Here is a 26327-nt window from a genome sequence, read left to right as displayed (position 1 = left end):
AGGTAGACAGCCTTTAGAGCCTTCCTAGACCCTTCCACCACCATCCCCTCTCCCTTCTCCTTGGCCTCAACGTCGTGCAGTGAACAGAACATCGTCATCAGGAGAGTGGCCTCATCATCATCATCAGCCTACGCCAGATGAGCCTTAGCCTTCTTCTACTGCTTGCGATTTGGGCACTCTTTTGCCTAATGGCCTGTCTTCCCACAGCGCCGGTAGACGTTGAGGTCGACCTTCTTCTTCTCCAAAGAAGCCTTGCTGCGGTGCTTGTCATCACCACCGCGGCTGGAGGAGGCTTCCCCGAACTTCTTTCTCTGGGCAGCCCACTCCTCTTCTGTCAGCAGTAGCTTGCCGCTACCCGTCGTTGTTGTGGCCTACTCCATGCGCTCGTCCATCGCCCGCAGGCGGCCTATCACATCCTCAATGGTGAGGGTGGACAAGTCCAGCATCATCTCTATGGAAAGAGTGATCTGGATGTACTTCATCGGCATGAAGTGGAGGTACTTGAAGACCATCTTTTCCTCGTCGATGGTGAAGCCATGGCTCCTCAGCTTGCTAATGAGCATCTGCAGGTGAAGGGAGAAGTCCTCCATTGATTCACCATCCTTGAACTTGAGGGTGGTGTACTCCTCTTTCAACAGCTGGGCCGTCACCTTCTTTGCACGGTCGGAACTGACGCGCATTGCTGCAATGGCCTCCCATGCCTCCTTAGCAGAGTTCTTCACCCCCAACGGCTCCTTGTACTTCGCTGGCATAGCAGTGAGGATAGCCTTCAACGCTGACATGTCATCTTCTTTGTTGTCGGTGCCCTTGTCAACAGCATTCTAGAGCTGCCGAGCTCTAAGCACCATCCACTCATCATAGTTGGTGCAAGTTGGTGTCGGCCAACTGGTGCCGCTGACCTTCTGCACTGTGCGCACAATGACCTCCTATCATGGCTAAGCAGCCACAGCAGCGCCGCTGCTATCGACCATCTCTAAATCGTCTGTCATTGCCAGCGGTTAGTCCGACGACGATGCTTGTACGGCTCTAATACCACTTGTTGGCCCCTGGATCTTCGAAACGGGTGAGCCGACCACACATTATGGCTAGAGATAAAAGAAGAGAGGGAGAACAGAGCGCGCACACACAGCACAAGCACCAACGTTGGCCGGAGCTCTACAGAGGAGATGGCAAAACTAAACTCGCTCTCTTTACTAAGTTGCAGTAGAAAACTATATATACAACTCTACCCATCTCATCCTAGTACACAGACATGTCAGGCTGTCATGCTGCTACAGTGACTAGATGTGACAGTAGGGCTAACTTTGGCGCCTGCCCCTGCTGTGGCTACAAGAGAGCATTTTGGTGTCTACCCCTATAGCGGCTACCCCTATCGTGCGTTCACACAAGGAAGCAGCAGATTACTTAACACTTTTGCTGAGACGTCATTGATCTATCACAAAGATTACCTCAACGACGCAACCATCATGACATCTTCTGCGGTCAATATCACTGAAGACACTGTCCTGACTGCTGATGGCCAGTCTCTTCCATATGATTATCTCGTCATAGCGACCGAATTTTTTACTATTTGGCCTTTTTTCGAAAGTTTCTCTCAAATAGATCCTTGGCGGAAACAATTCCAGAAATAGACCCTTGGCTCGGCGCCAGAGTGAGTGGCACCGAGCTCAGCGCCACGGTGACTGGCGCTGAGGTCCTAGGCACGGGCAAACGGCCTGTCAGGGGCTCGGCGCCAGCCACTCTGGCGTCGAGCTCGGCGCCGTAGATCTTGGCGCCGAGCTCGGCGCCAGAGTGAATGGCGCCGAGCTACCTGCATTTAACCCCAGCCCAGCCTTCTTCCCTGAGCGTTCTTCCTCTTCTTTCTCCTCGGGTTTTTTTTCTCGCCACTTCATCCTACCTCACGAATCGACATATTGGACCTTGAAAACCTTGATTTGATCCGTAGATCTTCGAGAGCAAGGTATACTTGCTCACCTCGTTTTTCTCGCATCGATTCGGTACATATTAGTCGGATTTTTTAACCTAAGAATCGTCATCACTTAGGGTTTCATTGTATCCCTCAATATATGTATTATACAACCGTAGGTTCATTTCAAGGCGTAGAAAATGCTAGCAAACCAAGCCGCATGTAGTTATGTTATGGGTTTATTGTTGTGGATGAAATGAGAAACCCTAGGTTTAGGGTATAATGTTAACTACTTTTGGTTCTTATAACGAAATTGATTGGATTGTAGTTATGGTTCTCATTGATATTTTGTTGTGATGTTTTTATTTATGTTTGTTAAATTACATCCTATTTGTTAGATGCAAGAAATGTTTCGGGAGGAGTTTTTGCGAAAACGGGGTCGTCCTCAAGAATTATACCCTGACGCGTCTAGCAAAGATGCCCCCGTTCCACCTGACCTTCCTGTCCCTAACTGTGATTATGGTTTCTCGGCCTATGTTTTTCAATCAAAACATCCGGACACAGCCGCGCGTTGCTTCTACACATGTAGTCGGTTTAATGTAAGAAATTATTTGTACTATCCTTTTTCTTTATTTGTTTAAGTATGGTACTAATATATTATTGGAATCTCGTTGTGTAGGACCATGAGAGGTGCTTTTTCTTTCAGTGGATCGATGGTGTAGAAAAGTTTGATCCTAGATACCTCTTTTTTGATGATTGGTTTAGAGGGAGACATCCACGTGAGCACTTCAAGCGGTGGGTGACACCCCCCCTAACCCTCCGGCAATGATGGCTAAGGAGAAGCACCTAGCCGTAGTTAGACGACTCGAGGAACCTCCTCTGTGCGATTGCGGAGATCGAGCTGTGATAAACCTTGAGAATACGTTGGAGTTTGTGTGTCCAAACAAGCATGAAGTAAGTGCAAAGTGTATGTGTTAAAATCTTGAGCTATATGTGTTTATGTACTAATGTCTCATTATTTAGGTGTATTCAATGGCGAAGTGTCGTTTCAAGGAGTGGTTGTATGGTCCTAAGAACCAATGGCCGGAAGAACCGCAGAGGGTTAAGGAAAAGAAGAAAGAACGAGTAATCTACAAAGCACCTCATGTCATGTGCGAATGTGGTGTAAAATCCAACTATGGCCTAGTCCCTTCGGAGCTTGGAATAGGTCATTATTGCGGCCATATGATTGAGTATGATGAGGTTCGTTATATTTCTGATAAATATGAAATCGTATTTTGTTTGTTTTCCTAATATATATATGATATAATATTTGTTTTGAACAGAGCACTAGGAAATGCAGTTGGGAATGTTATGATGGTCAAGCTAAGTTCTTGGATGAACTGAAGAAGATGCAAGTAATTGCACGGAAGAGGGGATATGGACCTGACTACGTCAACCTATTCGTTAAACATCACAAAGAAAAGATGCGTGAGTTTGCTAGACAGCGCGGTATTTGTAACCCAATCGATGTTGGGCTTAACAAATGGGGATTGGAGAGGCGGACGATGTTAGAGGAGGAGAGGGCAAGGAATGAGGCAAGGGAGGAGATAAGAGTACAGATGCAGATCTTGAACGAGCATGTTGCTACATTATGTGCCAGTGAGTGCTTGAAAACCTTTTTTCGTTGCCTGGTTTTAAATGTAATATTATCGAGTTGCTAACTGATTGCATTTTATACATCAAGGGATTGGTTGCAGCGGGGAACATGCTGCAGAGGTGGCTCGTGCAAGGTATGAGGAGAAGAAGTTAGATGTCCATAGATCACGAGCTGGTCGCACTGTTCAATCACCGATTGTGCTGTGTGATGATGGAGACGAGGATGAGGACGACACTGGTAGACTGAGTGAGCTCATTGCTCTAGCAGAGGCGGGCATACAGGCGCAGGAGATGACACAAGCAGACTGAGTGAGCTCATCTCTCTAGCAGAGGCGGCATTCAGGTGCAGGAGACTGACGACGACACTGGCAGACTGAGCGAGCTCATCGCTCTAGCAGAGGCGGGCTTACAGGCAGAGGAGGATGACGACGTGTTCTTCACTCAGGCCGCAGCGGCCGCAGACGAAGCGGAGGCCGCTTACTACAAGCGATAGGCAGGTCAGAGCAACGCAGTTGAGCCTAGCCGCAGCAACAGGATTGTAGTAGAGGACTGGTACTCGGATGATGAGTTGCTTACTCAGTACATTTCAGATTGAGGATTTAGAAGTGCATTTACCCCTTTGTCTACTGTCGGCACTTAGTTATACTATTAATATGTTGTGTAATGTGACATAGTATCAAACTTTTCATTATGTGGTTGTTTTTATTATCAATGGTCTTAATATTCCGCTTAATGATACAGACTTATTTTCATTTGAACACGTGCTGCAAAAAATAGTTAACGACATACGACATTATAGAAATCAACACACGAAACACATTAAATGGTATGTGAGTATAGGTACCGAACCTGGGTACATAGTTTTCTTTGACTAAACCTAACATGCCTTAGGTAATTAAACCATGCCTTCAGTAATTAAACCTAACATGCCTTAGGTAATTCAACCTGGGGTTCTCCACAAGAAAAACATAAAGTCATCCTAGTAGTGTGGCCACATAGCAAATTGTATTGCACCTTCTCTATAGTAGCCTCCCGTTGTTGGTGGTGGTGGTGGCGGGGGTGATGGGGGAGACCCCTTTTTCTTGTGGTTAGGGCAGGTGCAATATGGATCATTGTAGAGTGCCTCCTGTGAATCGGCACTATTATTGTTGTCATCCTGTTCGTCGTCCTTGTAACCGCTGCTAACTTCCCTTTCTAGATCGAAGATACGGTCTTGTAGGTAGTAGATGTACTCCGCATGCGGATAAATAGGTCGAGGATCGACCCACCTACTGAACCCACAGTTTTCTTCGGCCAAGGAAGACTATAAAAAGTATGTCGTGTAAGTGATATACAAGACAAACATATTGAAGAAACAAATAGTAATAGAAATTACCCATGCTCGCGGGCATTTGAAGAAACGACGACCTCCATCTATTCCCTCGGTGAACATCTGCACTAGGTAGTCCTCACCATGCATGCATTTTGGTCACTCTTCTTTCCTTTCATCGTATCCTGTCAGTGGTGCCTCTTTGGTGAAATCACTTTTGCTCTCAACTGGGAACCTCTCATAAAGAGCTTCCTCAAAGAAATCGGGATCAAGAGGACCCTCCCACCCCCAGAACTAAGAGGCCCACTTTTGCTCTCAACTGGGAATCACTTTTAGCTTTGACTTCTCCTGCCAGCAGAACTAAGAGGCTAAGGCCCTGTTTGGTTCCAAGCTCTTAAAATTTTTAGGAGCTAAAAGTTTTAGGAGCTTTTATGAGACTACCAAAACCTCTTAAAATAGTGTTTGGTTCCATCTCCTAAAACTGACTAAAAGCAATAAATACACTATTAAATAGACCATGCAGCCCTCCTCTTTAGGAGCTTTTAGTGGGCAGGGCAATAAAAGAGGGGTAGTGGGGGTCCAGGATGGACTTTAGAAGCTTTTAGGAGAGGGTGGAGCTCCTAAAGTTTTTGCCCCCTCCTAAAGTTTTTAGAAGTTTTTAGGAGGAGGTGTTTGGTTCTTTAGGCAAATTTTATCCAGATTTTAGCTCCTAAAACTTTTAGGAGGGGTAACCAAACAGGGCCTAAGCCCTTGTTTAGTGCTCTAAAAGTGCACTATGTAAAAAGAAGATTCCCCGTTAAATTAAATTTGCGGTACATGCATGGAGTGCTAAATGTAGACGAAATCAAAAACTAATTGCACAGTTTGCTTTAACTTTGCGAGATGAATCTTTTGAACCTAATTAATCAATGTTTGAACAATAATTCACAAATCCAAACGAAATACTACAGTAGAGAATCGTGCACTATGCAAAGTTTGCAGGTGCAAACTTTGCCGAACTAAACGCGCCCTAAAAGAATTCAAGAGAGGTAACTGCAGTAAAACCACATAATGAAAACAGTCTTGCTTTTGTGGCCTTCCCTGTCACTTATGCTTTGCTTTGTATATGCTTGTTACAGATAATGGGAAGATAGAGTCGTCTGAATCTGTGCTGATAATTGGGGGTGGTCCAACTGGTGTTGAACTAGCTGCAGAGATTGCGGTAGACTACCCGGGGAAGAAGGTGACCCTTATCCATAGAGGACCGCGTCTGCTCCAATTCATTGGAGAAAAGGCTTCAAAGAAGTGCCTTGATTGGCTGACTTCAAAGAAAGTAGACGTGCTTACAGCAATCGGTTGACTTGGGCTCATTATCAGACACGGAGAAGGTGCACAAGGCCCCGTTCGGCTTACCAGAAACTGACGTGTTCGGCTTGTTTTTTTTAGCCGAAACAGTGTTTTTCTCTCACAATAATTCAGCCATAATAGTATTTTTCAGCCAGTTTCAGCTAAGTTTCAGCAAGCCGAACGGGACCAATGAGTTCGTCGTGGCTACATGATACCATCCTAAAGGAATCTTTGAATAGCAAGGGGAGAATAATGGTGGAAAATGATTTAAGAGTGAAAGGTTATAATAACATTTTCGCGATTGGTGACATCACGGATATTCCTGTAAGTTTTCCAACTTGTGATTCTCCTTCTGTTTTTGACTCTTGTTACTTTATTCAGGTTGGTTTTCTCCTTGTCCCAACCAACCACCATGACTGAATTTGTAGAGAATAGCAACCATTTGGCCTTAAACTAAAGTACTACCCAAATTTGTGCATACTGAACTCTTAATGAGTGCTTATCTATGTTGGCTGATTACTTTCAGTTTTCCTAGCACAACAAATTGAAAATTTGCTCATAGTAACCTAAATGAGATTCTACCAAAACTTTGCAAAGCGTGAGTATTCTCCATTATTGCACATCTTAGTACACAGATATATAGGCTTGTGTAATTCATTTCATTTGCCCCCTTCACACCCACTGATGTAATACTAAACCATCATGTAACAATCATGACACATTGACAGTAACATGACTTTTGTTCAGCAGAGACCACTGATATTTGAAAATCTTCTCCTAGCTATTCCATTTACACCCATACCCTTCCTGCATTTTGGCAGTTGGTGTTAGATAATAATCTAAATGATTAATCTGCAGTAACCTAATTCTTGGCAGTTGGATGATATGATAGTTCTCACTACCGAACTATTTAAGGTGTTCCTTATCCTTAATTATGATGCTCTGGATAAAGATTTGTCTGTCTAGTGGATACTGATTACTGATCATCACAATTCATGTTTCTTAAATTTTTATACTGTCCATGGAGCATCCTTGGTTGAAATAAAAAGGGGCCCCCATAGATCATCATCGATCTTTAATGTTGGAGCTAGCAATGTTATCGCAAAAACACTGAAGTTGTTGGCACTAATATCCATCAATTTTCAGGAAATCAAACAAGGGTACAACGCCCACAAGCACGCCCTGCTAGTGGCGAAGAACCTAAAGTTACTGATCAAGGGTTTGCCCAACAGCAAACTGGCAACTTACAGCACCGGTTACCCGCTGGCACTCGTCTCTCTTGGGCACCGTTTGGATGCCAAAATTTTTGGCAAAGTGCTACTGTAGCATTTTTGTTGTTATTTGATAAATAGTGTCCAATCATACTCTAATTAGGCTTAAAAGATTCGTCTCGTGGATTTCGTCTAAACTGTGTAATTAGTTTTTTTTATTTATATTTAATACTTCATGTATGCGTCTAAAGATTCGATATGACGGGGAATCTTGAAAAATTTTGCAAAATGGGGTGGAACTAAACTGGCCCTTGGAAGGAAGGGCTGGCTGGCTCAAATTCCCTTGCTGACGCTCTGCGGGTGCTTGCCAGGCAAGATCAAATCCGGGGATCTTTTCATCGGCAAGACGAGGAAGGAGATGGGCCTGAATGGTTGACTCCGGTCCGTGGAAGTTTGAAAATGCTTGTGTCCTGGTTTCCAGACGATGGATTCCTTCAAACAAAGCTTGTATGTTGCTCATATGACCATATGCCTCTGTACTTGTCTGATGGTGTGGATGCTTGGAAAGGTGACGAGCAGAGTGTATGCTACGTACATGTATACAGGGACCTTTTTTGGTCCGATAAAATGTTGTGTTTATTAAAAAGCCGCATTTTGTTTGCTGGCAACTAAACAATGAATCATCTTTGCTTGTTGGCAATACAATGTCTGCAATCCATTGCACTTTGCTTCCCATGCTTTGACTTCCACTGTTTTCCATATGTTTGTTCACTTTTAATATCTGTATTAGTTGGTAGATGATGGGTTCGTGAATGCTACTTGGATCCTTATCGGACTTGACTGTGGGGCCGGCCTTTGAATGTAGAAGAAGACGAAGATTCATGTCCCTGTCAATAGCAGGTGTCCATTAAAAGGCGCTCCGGAGTCCGGATGGTCCAAAACAAGATTTAACATAACGGTGCTTTCTTCAGAAAAAGAAAAGGAGAAAGCTGGGAGCCTTCCTGCCTGACAGTGGCATGCACTGCTGAGACATGGAGAAGAAAATTTTTGGTAAGGCCCTGTTTAGATTCAAAAATTTTTGGATTTTGACTACTATAATATTTTCGTTTGTATTTGGCAATTAGTGTTTAATTATAGACTAATTATGTTCAAAAGTTTCGTCTCGTGATTTCTCACCCAACTGTGCAATTAGTTTTTTTTCGTCTACATTTAGTACTCCATGCATGTGCCACAAGATTCGATATGACGGATGCAAAATTTTTTTGGAATCTAAACAGGCCCTAAATTCCCTTTTATTTTTGCAGCATATGTCATGTCTTTCCTGAGCCATCAGGTGAGCGGGACATGTCATTCTGGGCGTGCCCTATCCATTTGGTCTGGTCCTATGGGCGTCTAGGGACTGGTAGCGCATTGTTGCCCACTGCCTCATGCTTTGACTTCCATTGTTTTCTCTATACTTGTTCACTTTTGGGCCTTGTTCACTTAAAAAAAAAAAAGTGAACCCAATGAATAGTACCACTTTCGTCTTATTTGACAAATATTGTCCAATCGTGGACCAACTAGGCTCAAAAGATTCATCTCGTGATTTCCAACTAAACTGTGTAATTAGTTATTTTTTTACCTATATTTAATACTCCATGCAAACGGTTAAAAATTGATGTAATGAAGAGAGAATGAAAAAACTTGGAATTTGGATGGCATCTAAACAAGGCCTTGTATTAGTTGGTAGCTGATGGGTTCATGAATGCTACTTGGATCCTTATCAGCCGGAGGTACCGGCGGCTTCAGCGTCGTAGTCACTTCGGGTGGCCCCAGTACCTGTTACATATTTTCCTTGGAAGACATTGTGGGGTTTAGTTTTGACTTTTGAGAGGGGATGCAAAGCATTATCATTATTTCAGAGTACAGTGTTGCATTGGAATTTTCACAACACCTTATACAACCAGGGAAGGCAGATGGTTAAACCTCCTATTTACGCTCTTAGGGCCTGTTTGGATTAGTCCCTGGGAATCTTGCCTGGCGTAAGTGCGGCTCCCAGGCGTCCGATTTCAAGCGCCTAAGGCCAGGATGGCTGCCTGGGCGCGAGCTCATCAATCCAAACAGGCCCTTAATGGGTGGCACGTGGTTCAGAGCAGTGCTGTACTACTTACGTTTCATGCCAATCTTGAGCTATGAGATGCAGCTGCCGCAACGGTAATAAGCATCATGATGACTGAGTTGGGGCCATGACTATGGCACAAGAAAGCTTGCCTCTGCGATGGTGTTCAGCAAGGGTGGAGAAGAATGGTCGTGGCAATAGTAACCTTCTGTGCTGAGAATGGTTGAACGGATCAGCATAAACTTTGAATTGAAGTGCTATCAGGTAATTAACTGATTCAGGGAACCTGATTGAGATTCTAATTGGATATCATGATAAATTTCTATATACAATGATTTTGTGATTGAATTTGTTCAAATGACATTGCCATTCGTGTTACTGATTACGGTAACTTACTGAACTTTAATATTTTCTATCTATTTTTAACACCAAATCTTTTGCCCTGCTAATGGCAGTTGGTCAGTGCAGGCACATGTATTCCACTGCACTACACTTTACACCTTCAGAGATACCCTACTAGATATTCTTGAAAGATAGGCAAAATCAAATGAAACTGATTCACGTGTGGATGTGGGAAGCCGGAATTCTTTTATTCTTCCTTAATCTAAAAAAAATGAATGAAACTGATGATTCTTCTTTGCGTGGTGCCTTTTAGACTTTGTAGTTTACATTTAGCTCCAGAGATTCTTCCATGCCTATGCAGTGAATGATACAGGGAACTGCAAAGATAATTACTCGCTCAAAATACAAACAAAATATACTAATTCTGTATCCCTTATAATCGGCAAATTTTGCATATTTTCAGTCTTGCAGATAAATGCTATTATTAAATAGCTCATTGAATAACTAAGAAAGAAGCCTAAAAGACAACAAATATAAATAGCAACAATAGTTATTTAAGAAAAATCGTCTACAACAGTTTTATCTTCAAATATGCTCTTGTAAAATTAATGAATATAAAGATACTTCTATTCCTGAACTTCTAGCTCTTGAACCTCTACTAATGTACTAGTAGGTTGGTATAAATTCTCTAATCGGAACACTGAACACCCTGTTGATCATGTACTATGCAATTCAGTTTCTGTAGCTAATCTAAATAATTATCCTTATAATATTTCTAACTTTTTGTTGTTTCTTTTGCAGTAAGGAAAACATTTAATATTAACACACAGCTGCACTATCTTGTATAGCCTTCTACGCGATTGGCTTCACAATGCTGGCAAGCGCACGCGGCCGCGCGGCAACGCCTCGCTTTGTTTTCTAGTTGGTCTTGATTCTGGGTGGCAGTGAGACAGGCAAAATTAATAAAGTCTAAATACAACGAAGAAGGGCAAAGCTGGTTGGGCGGTTGGCAGTTTTGGGAATTAATTTGCGCATTCGTGGCGCTCCACCGTCCCATCGCGTCGGTCAACGCCTCAGCGGTCGGCCGGCACCCGATTCTTATAAAGCCGCCACTTTTGCCCTCGCGATCGCGAGCTTCGTTAATAACGCCGCGTGAGCTGGGCGGCTGGGGGAGCTTGTCAGCTGGGTGCGGCGCGCGCGAGGTAGAGAGCGTCCGGCTCCGGCGATGGCGGGGGCGGGGGAGAAGGCGAGGATGCTGGTGGTTGGCGGCGGCCCCGCAGGCTCCCTGTTCGCCAAGACCATGCAGGGCCACGCCGACGTCGTCCTCCTCGACCCGTAAGCACCTCTTCCTTTCCTCGCCCGCTCCGCTCCTGCGCCGGCCACCCGCTCGCGGAAATCCCGAGCCGACCGGCTGCTTGCTTGCTTTCTTGGACTGGCTGTCGTGCCTGTGCGCGCGCCGCCGTGGACCATGGCCTACCGGCGGCGCCCAACCACTCTAGCAGCCGCGTAGGGGGCATGAGCAGCCGTGGGCACGCGCCCGTCGGTTGATTTGGCTGATACGCTCGATCGTCAACTTGGCCGGCAGCAAGCAGTCGTCCCTAGGGTTTCAAGGCAAGGACGGACAGCGCAATAAAGCTAGCTTTAATCACTGGGATCAACTCCAACCGTATATATACTAGCTTTCTCGTGCGTGGAGTGGATGGAGCCAGCAGCGCCCAGTGCCCAGCGCCAGGCCATGCATGGCGCGCCACAGCTAGCCCACCACCACGCCACAACAAACCCGGGCCTTGGTGCCTGGGTCTGTGTTTCGTCTTGCTCTCGCTCGCCATCTGTGTCCTCTACATCTTCACGCACTCGGAAAAATCAGGCCGGGCGGCCGGGCCAGTTCGAACGTTGCAGCTGTCATGAGTCGCGGCCTCAGGTGCGGGAGACGGAGAACAAGAGTATTCGCTGGGCTGTGTTTACCTGGGCCACGCATAGAGCCTGATCGACTTGGGCCAAAAAAATTATCTATCTATTCGGTGCTGGTGACAGCTTAGCTTAAATACCTGATGCTGAATGTAAAGTAACATCACCAGGTTCACACTAAATCATAATTGGAACGTTCCTTCGTACATGCTGCCCCCTTTCTAATGACAGGAAAGAGTACCTGGAGATCCCCTATGCTGAGCTTCGCTCCATGGTCGAACCATCTTTTGCTGAGAGGTCATTGATCTATCACAAAGATTACCTCAACGACGCAACCATCGTGACATCTTCTGCGGTCAATATCACCGAACACGCTGTCCTTACTACTGATGGCCACTCTCTTCCATATGATTATCTCGTCATAGCGACTGGCCATGCTTTGACTTCTCCTGCCAGCAGAGCTGAGAGGATAAAGGAATTCCAGAGAGGTAACTGCAGTCAAACCACATAATGAAAAAAAAAACAGTTACGCTTTTGTGACCTTCGCTGTCATGCTTATGCTTTGTTTTGTTTATGCTTGTTACAGATAATGAGAAGATAGAGTCATCAGAATCTGTGCTGATAATTGGGGGTGGTCCAACTGGTGTTGAACTAGCTGCGGAGATTGTGGTAGACTACCCGGGGAAGAAGGTGACCCTTATCCATAGAGGACCGCGTCTACTCGAATTCATGGGAGAAAAGGCTTCAAAGAAGTGCCTTGATTGGCTGACTTCAAAGAAAGTAGACGTGCTTCTTCAGCAATCGGTTGACTTGGGCTCATTATCAGACACAGAGAAGGTGTATAGGACATCAGGAGGAGAAACAGTAATAGCTGATTGCCACTTTGTGTGTATTGGAAAGCCGCTGAGTTCGTCGTGGCTACATGATACCATCCTAAAGGAATCTTTGGATAGCAAGGGGAGAGTAATGGTGGAAAAGGATTTAAGAGTGAAAGGTTATTATAACATTTTCGCGATTGGTGACATCACGGATATTCCTGTAAGTTTTCACTACCAACTTGTGATTTTCCTTCTGTTTTTTACTCTGTTAGTTTTCTCCTTGTCCCAACCACGGTGACTTAAATTTGTAGAGAATAGCAACCACTTGATCTAAACTGAACTACTGCCCAAATTTGTGCAGACTGAACTGTTAATGAGTGCATGTCTATGTAGGCTGATTACTCTCAGTTTTCCCAGCAGAACCAATTGAAAATTCGCACACAGTAACTATTGGCTCACGTAAATGAGATTCTACCAAAACCTTGCAAAGAATGAGTATTCTCTATTAGTGCATCATGACACAATGACACTCACATGACTTTAGTTCAGCGGAGACCACTGATATTTGAAAATCATCTCCTAGTTGCACCCATGCCCTTCCGTCATCTTGGCAGTTAGATAATAATCTAAATGATTAATCTGCAGTAACCTAATTCTTGGCAGTTGGATGATATGATAGTTCTCACTACCGAACTATTTTTGGTGTTCCTTATCCTTGATTATGATGCTCTGGATAAAGATTTGTCTGTCTAGTGGATACTGATTACTGATCATCACAATTCATGTTTCTTAAATTTTTATACTGTCCATGGAGCATCCTTGGTTGAAATCAAAAAGGGTCCCCATAGATCATCATCGATCTTTAATGTTGGAAGTAGCAATGTTATCGCAAAAACACTGAAGTTGTTGGCACTAATATCCATCAATTTTCAGGAAATCAAACAAGGGTACAACGCCCACAAGCACGCCCTGCTAGTGGCGAAGAACCTAAAGTTACTGATCAAGGGTTTGCCCAACAGCAAACTGGCAACTTACAGCACCGGTTACCCGCTGGCACTCGTCTCTCTTGGAAGGAAGGAAGGGCTGGCTCAAATTCCCTTGCTGACGCTCTGCGGGTGCTTGCCAGGCAAGATCAAATCCGGGGATCTTTTCATCGGCAAGACGAGGAAGGAGATGGGCCTGAATGGTTGACTCCGGTCCGTGGAAGTTTGAAAATGCTTGTGCCCTCGTTTCCAGACGATGGATTCCTTCAAACAAAGCTTGTATGTTGCTCATATGACCATATGCCTCTGTACTTGTCTGATGGTGTGGATATGCTTGGAAAGATGACGAGCAGAGTGTATGCTACGTACATGTATACAGGGACCTTTTTTGGTCCGATAAAATGTTGTGTTTATTAAAAAGCCGCATTTTGTTTGCTGGCAACTAAACAATGAATCATCTTTGCTTGTTGGCAATACAATGTAATATAACGGTGCTTTCTTCAGAAAAAGAAAAGGAGAAAGCTGGGAGCCTTCCTGCCTGACAGTGGCATGCACTGCTGGGACATGGAGAAGAAATTTTTTGATAAATCACTAGTATAGAAATGGGCTTTACTCCCGGTTGGGAAATCCATTCAGTCCCGGTTTTCCAACCGGGAGCACGAATCCGGGACTAAAGGGTCCATCCTTTAGTCCCGGCTTCTTGCCCACCTTTAGTCCCGGTTGGTAAGACCAACCGGGACTAAAGAGGCCTCCCGGTCTGGCCACGTGGGGCGGCGTTTTAGTTCCGGTTGGTATTACCAACCGGGACTAAAGGTTTTCTTTTTTTTCTTTTTGTTTCTATTTTCAATTGATGATTCGTTTTGGTTTTCGAATAGGTTTTCGAATACGCATTCTACGCTGCTAGTAATATACGTATTCTACACGTTTATAATGTTCGAACATTTTGTACAAACTAAAGTATGAAACTAACGTATATATTACATGCATATATACATATATTGTACGTTATTTTATGTACATATAATATATATATATATATTACAAATAAAGCTTGCATTGTATATTCTATCATATCCTTGGGATAACAAATTCACTCCATCTGGTTTGACTTCCATGTTTCGTTGACGTCATTGTAGAACTCGCCGGCAGGGTTGAGGACCTGATCATTAAGAAATCCTGCTATGGTTTCTTGAATTGCTTTCAATTGGTCACGTCGTATGACTTTTTTCTTCAACCATAGAGTCTTCAATAAAAGTTAAAGAAAAAGTATTAATATATATATATGTGTTGGTCACGTGATTACTTATATATATGAGCAACAAAAGAAATTGTGAATATATGAATATATTTATATAACGTACTTTGAGGATCTCTTCAGGAGTTCTTTTTGCGTACGCCATGATGAACTCGCAAACATAGTATCCGCAGTAGTTGTTCCCATGTTCTTGCCTCAGAACCCACTTTTACGAGAAAAAAGATCCGGTGAATTGAAAGCATCCATGGTGTTAATTGAATTATATATATATATATATATATATATATATATATATATATATATATATATATATATATATAAATGTAGCTAGTACTTACTTTGTGTGCGATTACTTACAGTGGCGCTTTGCAATGTTTCATGTGGTGTTCCTCAATGAAACTTTTCCAAACACTGCGTCCAATAAAATAAAAAATTAATTTGACCTTTAATAATTGTTGCAGTTAAGAGATCGAGGTATATATAGTTGCTAGAGAGATCAAATTACCCTTGGATAATATCTATCATGTCTTGGTACTCTGTTTGCTCTTTTCTTAACGAGTCTAAAATGCTCAAGCGACTATTGGCCATATCGATGACCATCAATATCCAGTGATTGCTGCATATGTTTTTATACACAAATATGATCGACATTAACTAGAGTCAACATATATATATATATATATGGGAGATAGCTTAGCTAGTAAGCAAATAATTAAACAAATGTCCATATGATCGACATTAATTATTTAACACTCACTTGAAGTTGTAGGGGAAAAGTATGTTCTTGTTTTGTTGGTTCACTAAGAACCTCATGAGATTTTTCTCGAGTTCAGCTTTTCATTGAGGCGGGGGTTAGGGTGTTTGAATACGACATTTGGATCAATGAAACCAACATCATTATCCTTTCTCTTTCTGAGTTCTGTCATCTCATATCTGCATATATAAAAATATAGTGTGAGGATATATAATTTATATATATACATGTAGCTTTATATATATACACTTTAATAGTAAAAAATAATCACACTTACAGACAATAGCAGCTAATGAGACTATTGTCGAGAGAGTCCAGGTGATATAGTTGGTGTAATTCTACAAACTCGACATATATAACGTCATCGCCACGGAAGTAATGTTGGTTTCTAACTCTGACAGGAACAAAGGCCTCTTTCCGTTCACACGCCGTCATGTACCACTTGTTTAGCAGGTACATTTGCGTACCCAGGTCACCTAAGGCCTCAGGGTTGCATAGACTCTTTCTATATTCAAATTTCTTCCAAGGATCCACTTTCGGAGCAGATGGTCCTTCAGCGAGCACTTGGGCAAGGTCCAAATCAGTTTCCTCGTAAAACCGAGCCAGCTCCTCAAAATCGACGTCTAAGTCTAAGTTCGAACCATATTCATTACGAACGACAAGAGGGGGACTGATTGTTGCGATTGTTGTCCGAGTTGTGCAACACCTTTCCCTGATCTAGTCTTTTTCTGCACTGCCTCAAATGACTTGGTGAGAGAGCGGTCATAGTCCGATTTTGACAGGGTCTTTTGAGATTCCCGCTTTTTTTGGTCCACCTTCTTTCTTAGAAGATCTGGAGGTAGGTAGAAGTACGGTTTCTCCGGGTTCTCCCTCGCTTTTCATTGCTTTTTTACTTTTTCGAAGAAGCTATCCATATCTTTTTGTACTGCAGCATTTAATTCCTTTTCACTTTTCTCATAAGACAGTTTTTGGAGAATAATTGGATTAGATGTGGCTTTCTTCTTTGCCGGCTGGTGGGCCAACGGCTTTGTTTGCGAGACGGACCTCTTAGGAGCTGGCTTCTTCTTAGTCATCAAGGGAGATGGGGAAGCCGTTGGAGACCTCTTTGGAGGCGTTGGAGACCTCTTTGGAGGCTTTGGAGACCTCTTTGGAGGCGTTAGAGACCTCCTTGGAGGTGGCGGCGGTGGCGGCGTTGCCACCTGATTTCTCGGAGCACTATGATGATCTGGAGATTGGATAATTGGACTTAGGTTGACGGAGACCCTGCAGTGTGAGTACAAAAAAGAATAATTAGGTATAAGAAATTGTTATTTTTAATCATGCATGTCAATAGAAAATTAGTGAAATTTTTTTTGTTCACTTATGTCCGCACCTATTGTCTGGCAATTGAGGAAGCGGTGGTAGACTAGAGACCCCGGGAATAATGATGTAGCGCTTGCGCCATAGTATGAATGACTTCTTTGCTTCTCCTAGAATCTTCTCCCCATCACCTCCTAGAATGTCAAGAGCTAGATCACTAAAACCTTTGTTAACTCTATCCACTGAGACGCTAACATATCCAGGTGGTATTATTGCCCCATGGATTCTTGGTGTCTTGGTAGGATCTAGAGGAGAAAAAACACCGAGAGCCACCATGATTGTGGCATTCTCTTTTGGAATATGTAACTCACATGATGTAAATGGTGCAGTGATGTCATCCACAGGGAAACGTAGCATTGCGTCATCTTGATTTGGCAACTCCGTGGAAGCGCAGCTACTTTTCAACTGATCAGGGGGACTAATATTAATGTTGATTCCTACATCTGATGCCTGCCTTTGGGAACTCATTGCTATTTGCACTTGCTTTATGATTTCGTCCTGCATTCTAGCTTGCATGTTTTTTTCACGCTCTTGTGCTTGAAGCAATGCCTCCCGTGACTCATGAACATATTCCTCCAACCTGCTGATCCGCGCTGCTTCCTCATCCTTCCTTCTCTGTCGGCTTCTATAGGTATCTCTGCCGTTAGGGAAACCATGCTCCCAAGGAATGTTCTGTCCTAAACCTCTTGTTCGGCCACTATGTTCAGCAGTCCCGATGACATACGTCAGTTCATCCTTCTCTCTATTGGGCCTGAACGCACCAATAGCTTTAGCTTGTAGAGCATAAGATAATCTTTGTGTTGCTCTTTCGAGTTTTGGGCCATGAACCAGCTTCCTGGTCTCTAGGTCCAGTCTTCTCCCATGAGTGAAAAAACAATTCTTCGCGCGTTTGGGCCAATTGAGTGATTTTGGTGTGATACCCTTGGTAAGAATGTCCGCTTCCATTTTTCTCACTTGAGAATGGCAGTCGCGTAGCCACCAGATCTCATGCCATGGTGGTATACCTTCTATCGAGCATTCTCTTGGTTCCTTCTGACCCGTTCCTCACCTTCTTCCGATGTCTTGTACTGTACAAAATCATTCTAGTAGGGCCTAAACTTCGCGAGCAGGCCACTAGTATTGAAATTGGGCGTTAGGTTCTTCTTGACGTATTTCGTATATAGGGATTTCTTCCAAGTCTGGAATTATGTGGCCATCTTCTTCATAGCCCACTTTCAAACTAGCTCCTTCAATTCACGATCGTTGATATCATCATAATCATCCGCTTGCAACGTGAAATGTTGAAGGATATCAACCCAAATTAAATTCTTATCAAGATCAGAGATAAAACTAACATGAGGCTCGTTGATCTTTTGCTTCCATTCACGAGCACTGATCGGAACTCTATCCCTTACAAGGTACCCATAGCGTTACACGAATTTCCTTGCATGTGGACCAAGTGGTTGCCTGTCTCGATATTGAATTCCGATATTATGTAGCGCCCCTCTAATGGCTTTTTCGGGCCTCGAATATTTTTGCTTTTCGCCGTTGTGGTCGTCGATCCAGAGGGCTACGTATAAAAAAAGAATAAATAAGTATCATATGTACACATAATAGATGATAGATATTCAAATATATATATACAATATTCAAATATATATATATAAATATATATATACCTCGCCAGTATTTTCTTGCACAATATTTTCTTGGTTTTCTTCAAGAGCCAGGTATTGACTCCCGTCATCTACATCATGCTGGTCACCATCGGTAAATTGAGTGTCGGTGTTGATAATATTTATCATTTCTTCATCCATGTTGTCTCTCGGGGCAGCCATCTAGCTTTTACTCCACTAGATATATCTATAAAAAATAAAACATGTCTCAATAAATAACCATCCATACTAGTTGACCTTGCTTACATGATCATCTCAGCGAGCATTTCTCCACCGGACGACACCTTACTTGGCCAAGGAAGAGCTCCGATTCTGTGAGGAAGGGAACATAGTCTTCCACGACCGTTGCTGCTCTTCCTCGTAGAATCAAAGCTTCTTCTTGACGTCCGTTATCGCTCGGCACAGAACATGCTCGCCGAGATGAACACGGTCCATAAATTCAACTAGTACAGATTTTCTATAATTTTCTAACTATTTTCTAAGTTTTTCATTTCATGGAAAAATTAATTCTAAAAAATAAAAGGTATGATTTCTAAGTATTTCATTTCATGAAAAAATAATTCTAAGTGACCTGCTCGATATCGATGAGCTCGCGGGCGTTTAGGTTGCCGAGGATAGTAACATTTGCAGATGACATTTGTAGGTCAAAAGTTATCAAATATCCATCAAATTATAGCTCAAAAACATATTTCAATAAATAACCATCCGTACTAGTTGACCTTGCTGACGTGATCATCTCGGCGAGCATTTCTCCATCGGACGGCACCGTACTTGGCCAAGAAAGAGCTCCGATTCTACGAGGAAGGAAACACGGTCTTCCATGACCGTTGCCGCTATCCCTCGTAGAATCAAAGCTCCTCCTTGACGTCTGTTACCTCTCGGCAGAGAACATACTCGTCGAGATGAACACGGTCCGCAAATTCAACTAATACGGATTTTCTACAATTTTGTAACTATTTTCTAAGTTTTTCATTTCATGGAAAAAATTAATTCTAAAAAATAAAAGGCATGATTTCTAAGTATTTTATTTCATGGAAAAAATAATTCTAAGTGACCTGCTCGATATCGGCGAGCTCGCGGGTGTTTAGGTTGCCGAGGATAGTAACATTTGTGACATTTGTAGGTCTAAAGTTATCAAATATCCATCAAATTATAGCTCAAAAACATGTTTCAATAAATAACCATCCATACTAGTTGACCTTGCTTACGTGATCATCTCGGCGAGCATATCTCCATCGGACGGCACCGTATGTGACCAAGGAAGAGCTCCGATTCTACGAGTAAGGGAACACGGTCTTCCACGACCGTTGCCGCTCTTTCTCATAGAATCAAAGCTCCTCCTTAACGTCCGTTACCGCTCGGTAGAGAACATGCTCGCCGAGCTGATCACGGTCCGCAAGTTCAACTAGTACGGATTTTCTACTATTTTCTAACTATTTTCTAAGTTTTTCATTTCATAAAAAGTTAAAATAAAATGTTTAGTCGCAGAGTTGAAATGACCATATTTTGACCTAGCAACGCATTGTCAATTGTCATTGCGTTGCATTGCACCCTGGACCGCAGCAACGAAGCGAAAACTGTCAGGCCGGCTGTTCGGGCTCTGATTCTATGAACGAAGTGCAAAGACAACAACGCAACCACAAAACCATGACTGACAAAGCTGAACGACGACGACTGACGCCTGCCTGGCGCTATCGATGGAAACAAGCCACACCACTGGGCACCGCAGCCATGTGGAGTCGATCGGTAGCACGAGTTCTCCGCTGTCCCACACGTCGCGTGGAGGCTCACGTGAGTCGATCGGCAGATCAAACATACAATGCTCGCCGGTGAGGCTCGGCAGCGCATACAAGACAGGCAGCACGAGTCGATCGGCAGTGCGCTCGGAGAAGGCTCAAACACGCAACAGACAGGCACATACAAGACAGGCACATACAAGAGATCGAAACTAATTACAAGGCTCGGCCAGTGAGGCAGCACGCTCGAAGAAGGCTCGGCGAGCTCCGGTGCGGCAGCACGGGGAAGACTTGGCCGCCCTCCGGTGAGGCAGCGCGCGTGGGGAAGGCTTGGGCGAGCTCCGGTGAGGCAGCGCGGTGAAGGCTCAGCGCGCTTCGGTGAGCACAAGCGAGGTTGGGGCCAGGGACGAGGACGGCGCGTGCTCCAACGAGGACGAGCGAGGCCCACTGGCTGGCCGGAGAAGAAGCGCGTTGGCCGGCCGGAGAAGAGGCGCGCTGACGAGGCGAGGGTAGGGTGGTCGCCTAGGAGCGGCGGCACTGCTGGATCGATCTGGTGGAGAAGATGAGGCAACGGCGTGGCGGAGACAAGGAGGAAGAGAACTAGGGCGTGGGTTATAAAGGGATATCTTTAGTTCCGGTTGAAGCTACCAATCGGGACTAAAGAATCTTTAGTCACAGGCTATTATTAGAACCGGGACTAAAGGTCTGAGCTTTAGTCCCGGGTGTACCCATGACCTAGGAGTAAAGGGCATTTGGGCGGGCTATGAAAACTGCAACTCTACCTTTAGTCCCGGGTGGTTGATCCACCCGGGAGTAAAGAGGGATCTGTCCCGGCTAGTGTATACACCCGGGACTAAAGCACAACCTTTAGTCCCGGGTGGTTGATCCATCCGGGAGTAAATTTTTTTTTCTTTTTTTATATATTTCTTTTATATAAATATGCAGAGAGTTATTAATTGCCTAATAAATAAAATATTATCCAAAAAATTATAAAAAAATTCTTTGACTTGGTTTTGCATTATTATACGCAACAAAAATTTATAAACTAAACCCTTTTGTTTTACTGTATAAATATTTGACATAGTGTAAATAATAATTACAATTTACACCATGCAAAAATATACTACTTAATTAAAATCATTAAAACTATTGTTTTTCGACAAGAAATTAGTTTTCACATCTTATTAACGTTCATCATTTGGTTTTTCATCACACATTCTCCACGGGAAATCCACCGTCTAGCAGAAAATTCATTTGAACCATAGAAAATATGAAAACACGATAATAAAATCTGAAGTCACAATTATTACATAATAGGTCTAATACATCACTATATATATCAAACGGGAATAGTAGTGAACTTTTTCTTAACATATATCCCTTGGTTATGATCGCGCCGTAACCATGGAGTGCCCTCATCATTTAACTAGATGCTTGGGTCTTTAGTCACTGTGAAGGGTGAAATTCGGTCATCCTTTTTATAATCTTCTGATATGTCTGGCTTGTCTTCAATTCCGACGATGTTTCTTCTCTCTAAAAGAACTATGTGGCGCTTTGGCTCATTGATTGGGTCGTTGTTGTTTTCCCCTCTCTTCGATTTTGTAGCCATGTCCTTGACATAGAACACCTGATTCGCATCCTTGGCAAGGACGAACGGTTCGTCTTTATACCCAATATTGTTGAGGTCCATGGTTGTCATTCCATACTGGTTGTCAACTGCTACCTCGCCTCCAGTCGCCTTTACCCATTGGCACTTGATCAAAGGTACCTTAAAAGTAGGTGCATAGTTTAGTTCCCATATCTCCTCTATGTGGCCATAATATGTTTGCTTATTTCCATTAGGGTCGGTGGCATCTATGCGGACACCACTGTTTTGGTTGGTGCTCTTTTTATCTTGGGCTACTATGTAAAATGTATTCTCATTTATCTCGTACCCTTTGTATGTGAGGATATGCCACGATGGCTGCCTAGCCAACAAATAAAGTTGCTCATCAATACTCTCATCAAAAAAATCGACGATGGCCAAGGTACATGACTTTTTGACATTTTTTCAAGAATATACCTTTAATGTCATCGAAACAGTGCGTGCACGCATTATATCCCTTGTTTGATTGTCCTGAAAGATTACTTAGAGCAGGCCAATCATTGATTGTTACAAACAACAATGCTCGTAGGTCAAAGTGCTCCTATTTATGCTCATCCCACACACGTACACCTGGTCTGTTCTATAAAAGTAGAAGTTCTTCAACTAGTGGCATCAGGTACACATCGATGTCGTTGCCAGGTTGCCTTGGGCCTTGGATGAGCACTGGCATCATAATAAACTTACGCTTCATGCATAACCAGAGAGGAAGGTTGTAGATACATAGAGTAACAAGCCAAGTGCTATGACTACTGCTCTGCTCTCTGAAAGGATTCATACCATCCGTACTTAAAGCAAACCTTAAGTTTCTTGCGTCATTTGCAAACTCTGAAAATTCTCTATCGACTGCTCTCCACTGGGACCCATCAGCAGGGTGTCTCAACATATTGTCTACCTTACAGTCTTCTTTGTGCCATCGCAACAACTTTGCATGGTCTTTGTTTCTGAACAGACGTTTCAAGCGTGGTATTATAGGAGCATACCACATAATCTTGGCAAAGATTTTCTTCGTGGGACGTTCGCCCTCAACATCACCAGGGTCATCTCGCCTGATCTTATACCGCGATGCATGACATACCGGGCATGCATCTAACTTCTTGTACTCCTCGCCACGGTAGAGGATGCAGTCATTAGGACATGCATGTATCTTCTAGATTTCTAATCCTAAAGGGCAGACTACCTGTTTTGCTTCGTACGTAGTGGCGGACAATTCGTTATCCTTCGGAACCATCTTCTTTTGGATTTTCAGTAACTCTCCAAATCCCTTGTCAGATACACCATTCTTTGCCTTCCATCGTAGCAATTCCAGTGTGGTACCCAACTTTTTCTGCCCCGCATCACAAGTTGGGTATAGCAATTTCTTGTGATCCTCTAGCATGTGCTCGAACTTGATCTTCTCCTTTTCACTTTCGCATTCTCTTTGTGCATCACGAATGGCCTGACCAAGATCATTAGTGGGCTCATCTTCTGCCCCTACCTCTTCTTCAGCTTCCCCCATTACAGTATCATTGAAGGCCCCATATTCAGCAATAATGTCATCATCGTCCCATTGTTCTTCTTCACCTTCTTCCATTACAACCCTGGTTTCTCCGTGCTTCGTCCAACAAATATAGTTTGGCATGAAACCTGACTTCAACAAGTGTGAATGAAGACTCCTTGAGCTAGCATATTCCTTCAAATTCTTACATATGACACATGGGCAGCATATAAAACCATCACGTTTGTTTGCCTCGGCCACACGTAAGAAAGAATGCACGCCCTCAATGAACTCTTGGGAGCGGCGATCAGCATTGTACATCCAATACCGTCTCATCTGCATTACATGACATACATACCATATTAAAACCTAGAACATAATTAGTTAATTATACGACATGCATGTCACCACACAAGGTATTAATTTATGAAAGTCTCGCTACAATGTAGACTATCCCAACTATTACTAAAAAAACTAAAGCTAAAATGCACTTCAGCAGCATAAGGATTTCGCGACCAATCCCAACTAAAACAGACAGATCATGCGTTTGTTCAATATCTATGGGCTTCTTCTGCAGGATCACTGCCTCATCCGCCGTCGTAACCGCCTATGCAAGAGAGTTTTGCACGTGTTCAACATACTCTTCCTCCCAGTACCAGCCTGAACATCCAGTGCCATCCCACTGAAATTAAAACAAAAAATTAGAACTTTAATCACAATCATCATGAAAATAAGTATAAATTAACCATAATCATCAAATGCGACAAAATAACTCATATTGCGATCCGGACACTTATAGAAGATACAGCTCTTATTGGGACACTCCTTCCCACCTGGTACTCTATCACAATCTTCTCCTCACACTTGCCGCATGCAATAAGAGGGAGGTCCAGCCTCAGTCGCTTTGTAACCCGATGAGAGGCCGAGGACCCGGAAGCAGTTGCTATCTACTCTCTATACTCATTTTAATATAATATAAATTTCTCATTTTATAAACAAATAAAATTAAAAAAAACTCTAAAATTCTCTATATCTCTAAAGCATGAAGTGGGCTATGCATGCTAGAAATGAAAGCTCAATACTAATTTTGAATAACTACTTTAACCTTCCTTCATCCAAATATGCAAACTTTAAAGTGATTTTGAGCTTAAATGGCTTACAAATAAAAAAATCTACCATAAAAAACCACATATATCTAGTCCACAAAATGAAATAAGCTACCGATGAAACATGAGAGTATAAAGTTGGTAACCTTTAGAACCGAAGAATCGATGGAGGAATGGAAGAAATCTTGCGATCACCGGTGATGAGGAAGAAGAGAGGCCGGCGATGAAGCAAGAACACTGAGCTCGAAGTGGCTCGGGCTCGGGGAGGAACAAGGGGTATATAGGAGGAGAACTGTAGTCCCGGTTGTATACAGAAACTGGGACTAAATGTCCCTTTCTAGTCCCGAACGGAGCCTCCAGCCGGGAGTAGACTTTTACTCTCGGTTGGAGGTACAAACCAGGAGTAAAAGTGAACCTTATGTCCCGGTTGGTACCTTCAATCGGGACTAAAGGTCCCCTACAGCAAAAGTCTGCCGCAGTAGCCGTTGGGCAAGGACCTTTAGTCCCGGTTGGAGATACAAACCGGGACTAAAGATCTGTATACTTCCGGACGCAAAAAATATCGAAACTAAAGCCAAATTTCAAGATAGAATCAAAGGTCATTTCTCTACTAGTCAATTCTCTTTTATTTCTGTGGCATATATCCTGTCTTTCACGAGCCATCAGGTGAGCGGGACATATGATTCTAGGCGGGCTCTATCCATTTGGCCTAGTCCTATGGGTCTAGGGATTGGTAGCGCATTGCTGCCCCGTGCCCTATCCATTGCACTTTGCTTCCCATGCTTTGACTTCCACTGTTTTCTCTATGCTTTTTCATTTGTAGGAGGTGTTTGGTTCTTTAGTCGCTTTTAAAATTTATGTCACATCGAATGTAGATGCTAAAAAGGAGCATTAAATATAGATTAATTACAAAACCAATTACATAGATGGAGGCTAATTTCCGAGACGAATTTTTTAAGCCTAATTAATCTGTCATTAGCACATGTTTACTGTAGCACCATGTTGGCCAGAGAGGATCGGACTCTGGACTGCGTCCGATCATGCATGACCTGACGTGTCTGGTCATCTCAGTAGTGCGTCAGGTCAGTGGCTTGGCGCGTGGGCGAGCGCACGAGCGGACGCGGTGGCGTAGCGTCAGGTCAACCGTGGGTGCGTCCGGTCGTTACTTGATCGCTGGCGCGGAGCGACTTGACTGTTGAGATTGGGCGGTGCAGGTTTGAAGCGAATGACACGTGGCAGTCATCCGCTGACCGGACATTGGGGCTATGCGTCCAATCAGACGGACCTGCGCGTTCGGTTGCCCCGAGTTGGGCTGCAATGAGGAGCCCAACGGCTCTATTTCGTGGGGGCTTCTATTTAAGCCTCATGACCGGCTCAAGCTCACTCTCTTGGTCATTTGCATTAACATAGCAACCTTGTGAGCTTAGCCAAAGCCCTCCCACTCATCTTTATCATTGATTTATCATCTTTGTGAGATTGTGAGTGAATCAAGTGCATTGCTTGAGTGATTGCATCTAGAGGCACTTGATGATTGTGTTTCGCTGTGGGATTCGCTTGTTTCTCTTGGTGGTTGCCGCCACCTAAACGGCTTGATGCAGCAAGGATCGTTGAGCGGAGGAAGGTGACTGTCTTCGGCTTCGATCGTGGTGATTATGAGGGGTTCTTGACCTTTCTCCGGCGGAGAGCCAAAATGTACTCTAGTGGATTGCCCGTGGCTTGTGTGTTTCTCATCTTGTGTTGGTTATGCGGCACCCAATTGTGAGTTTGGCGTGTGATGCCAATTAGCGCGTGAACCTTTAAGTGA

The 26327-nt window shown here is 43.6% G+C and overlaps 1 protein-coding gene and 1 pseudogene across 1 annotated transcript; both read left to right on the top strand.

Annotated features, from left to right (window-relative positions):
- Positions 1 to 1265: 1265 nt before the first annotated feature.
- LOC136468547 (uncharacterized) lies at positions 1266 to 8051 on the top strand (annotated as a pseudogene).
- Positions 8052 to 10982: 2931 nt separating this feature from the next.
- On the top strand, positions 10983 to 14071 carry LOC136471090 (uncharacterized). The gene is made up of 4 exons (XM_066468826.1): positions 10983 to 11165; positions 11970 to 12226; positions 12325 to 12776; positions 13490 to 14071. The coding sequence occupies exons 1-4, from the start codon at positions 11056 to 11058 to the stop codon at positions 13745 to 13747; spliced, it is 1077 nt and encodes a 358-aa protein (XP_066324923.1). The 5' UTR covers positions 10983 to 11055; the 3' UTR covers positions 13748 to 14071.
- Positions 14072 to 26327: the final 12256 nt, after the last annotated feature.

This window comes from Miscanthus floridulus, chromosome 8, assembly GCF_019320115.1.
Source record: "Miscanthus floridulus cultivar M001 chromosome 8, ASM1932011v1, whole genome shotgun sequence".
Lineage (NCBI taxonomy): Eukaryota > Viridiplantae > Streptophyta > Magnoliopsida > Poales > Poaceae > Miscanthus > Miscanthus floridulus.
This window is presented reverse-complemented; position numbering and strand designations above follow the sequence as displayed.

Bases quoted from the DNA above. Each gene is read 5' to 3' on its own strand.
- LOC136471090 (XM_066468826.1), top strand. From the start codon at position 11,056: ATGGCGGGGGCGGGGGAGAAGGCGAGGATGCTGGTGGTTGGCGGCGGC. The intron at 11,166-11,969 runs GTAAGCACCTCT...TTCTAATGACAG, and splicing joins GACGTCGTCCTCCTCGACCC to GAAAGAGTACCTGGAGATCC. The intron at 12,227-12,324 runs GTAACTGCAGTC...TGCTTGTTACAG, and splicing joins GATAAAGGAATTCCAGAGAG to ATAATGAGAAGATAGAGTCA.